Source organism: Pararge aegeria, chromosome 10 (genome assembly GCF_905163445.1).
Source record: "Pararge aegeria chromosome 10, ilParAegt1.1, whole genome shotgun sequence".
NCBI lineage: Eukaryota > Metazoa > Arthropoda > Insecta > Lepidoptera > Nymphalidae > Pararge > Pararge aegeria.
Window position 1 is genome coordinate 1,708 of NC_053189.1, and position 2,697 is coordinate 4,404.

At 50.2% G+C, this 2,697-nt stretch overlaps 1 protein-coding gene across 1 annotated transcript; it reads right to left on the bottom strand.

Moving 5' to 3' along the window:
- Positions 1-309: 309 nt before the first annotated feature.
- On the bottom strand, positions 310-2,184 carry LOC120626994. The gene has a single exon (XM_039894831.1). The coding sequence runs from the start codon at positions 2,182-2,184 to the stop codon at positions 310-312; it is 1,875 nt and encodes a 624-aa protein (XP_039750765.1).
- Positions 2,185-2,697: the final 513 nt, after the last annotated feature.

Below are 2,697 nucleotides of genomic sequence, written 5' to 3' on the forward strand. Positions count from 1 at the left end.
TCTCGAACTCTGCCAAACTGCGGTTGGGCGAAAAATATATTCCGACGACAACATAATCCCGCCATTTTGCTACCGCGTATCCAGGCCCTCTCTCTATAGACTCGAGAGGAGGACCAGCGCTATCCCCCAATACAATCGCCACCAGACCTTCCGTGTCCCCAACCCAATGAGGCTGTGAGGGGACGAAATACGGTTCACACACTACCGCTATATCTATCTCCCACTCCGCTATGGACTGCATAAGAAGATCTTGAGCACCCGCGGAGTGGTTAATATTCGTCTGGAGGAAGTTAAAATGCCGTCCCTGGTTCATGACGACATGTTAGCTTCCCCTTCATCCTGATGTAGCCCTTCGCTGGACCGAGCCGATGTGTCCAATGTACCCCTCGTTGGGGGGGGATTGCAGTCCCTTCCCCCCATTATGTGCCCCGACGGAAGGCCTGCGTCCACACACACCGCACAGCGCATAGGGCTTGAGCACTTTGAGGACTTGTGCCCGATGCCGCCACATTGAAAGCACAGCGGCCTTGTGTGCCCGATACAGAGACACTTATAACAGCGTAATGGGCGCTGATCGAGAACCTGGACTCTAGCGGAACTCCAACCTACCAAAAGCTTCCCCGCATCGGACATCACTTTTACAACCTCGACAGGACAGTGCACTGTAGTCGCGCCCATTCCTCTGGGGCCAGACTGTATTTCTCCTACCTTAATGCAGCTAACAGGGCAATTTCCAACTCTGGCGATAGCGGCAATGACTTTTTCCCCTGTCACAGTATCATCAAGGTCCATAAGCCTGACGGATGCAGTCTTGGTGGGTCGAACGACAGTGGCCATGCCAGTTAGGGCCGCCCGCAGTCTATTCACTAGCAGCTCCACCTGCTCCGGAGTCTGTTCCTTAGGAAGCTCAAGAAGCCTTGCTCCAGTGGCCGCCCTACGAATTTTTATGCCTTCCCCAATACCAAGCTCCTGTAGGTTTATACTTTGTTCGGCCCGCTCTAGCACCTCAGCGTATGAGATTCCCTTTTTTACGGCATCCGGCTCGAGATTAATAATAATCGCGGCAGTCTTGGGAAGGGTAAACGTCGGAGGGCCCGTAGGTCTGTTAGTGTGGGCAGAAGTAGCCTCAGGGGAAGCATTATTTGAGGAAGAGGAGGCCTTCTTTCCCTTCTTTCCTCTTCTAACAACTGTAGACCAACCCGCTACCTCGTTCACAGCAGGGCGACTTGAACCCGTGGCTGCCTCGGAGTTCTCGGGAGAAGCCGATCGTGCATCGCCATTTCGGTTTTCTGGCACCTTTTTAGACTTCGGAGGAGCTGCTGCCGATCGTGGCGGCGGGGCTTCCGGCCTTCTATTATCCGATGCTAACGGCGGGCGAATCACTCTTTCGGGCAGCAGTCTCTCTTCAATACCAGCGAATCTAGCGTCAAGCATGACACCCACCGATGCAACAATTGAGGCCTTCATCTCCTCAATTATGTCTACATTTAAAGTTGGTGTCGTTGTACGATTAGCCGCCGCCATGCTAGTTTTCATTTCTACAAATTCCCGCCGATGGGCTTTCAGCTCCGCTTTAAGACTATCCACTTCATTGCGGAGGCGAGTATTGTCAAGCCTCAACCGACGGGATTCCTCTGACTCTGTTCTGTTAACAAGCGTATCGACAAAATTTTGCAGCGCCGAAGCCGACTCTTTGAGGCATTTAACGAAGGTGCCTTTCAAATGACCAGATTTAGTAGCAACATGAATAATCGCCGCCGCTCTGCGTCCCGCAGCAGCTCTCAACTCCTCTGAATTAAGATTGCCTGGATCCTCATTATTGGAAGTTTCAGTCTCGAACCATTCCTCAGGGTCCAGCACGGTTACAACTGCCTCTTTTCTATAGACTCTATCCCTAAGTCGTTGATCAAACGCCTGCTCAATGGCCTCTTCCTTAGCATTTCTGAGGTCAGCTCTGGCCTGAGCTATCCCTGTGCCACGCCTAACAGGGGTAGGGTCTCTCGAAACTGACGACGCTCTTGAAGTTGAAACCTCCCTAGAACTCAAGGCGGACGAATCCAACCCGTCCCTGCGGGCGGTCCGTCGGATTGGGCTTCTATTCCTTAAGCTCACCCTCGAAGCAGTTTGGCGAACCATTTTGCGTGCAGACGAAGCTCCTTTTTCGGACGATAACTCGTCACTCATCTCTAAGAGCTGACCTGCCGGGGAAACCTGGCAGGTCAACTCTCAGAGGACAACAACAAACAAACAAAACAACCAAACTATATATAGAAAACAACAAAGAACCAACAAACGAACCAAAACCAAGCAAAAGAAAACCAACCTAACCTAACCTAACCTAACCTAACCTAACCTAACCTAACCTAACCTAACCTAACCTAACCTAACCTAACCTAACCTAACCTAACCTAACCTAACCTAACCTAACCTAACCTAACCTAACCTAACCTAACCTAACCTAACCTAACCTAACCTAACCTAACCTAACCTAACCTAACCTAACCTAACCTAACCTAACCTAACCTAACCTAACCTAACCTAACCTAACCTAACCTAACCTAACCTAACCTAACCTAACCTAACCTAACCTAACCTAACCTAACCTAACCTAACCTAACCTAACCTAACCTAACCTAACCTAACCTAACCTAACCTAACCTAACCTAACCTAACCTAACCTAACCTAACCTAACCTAA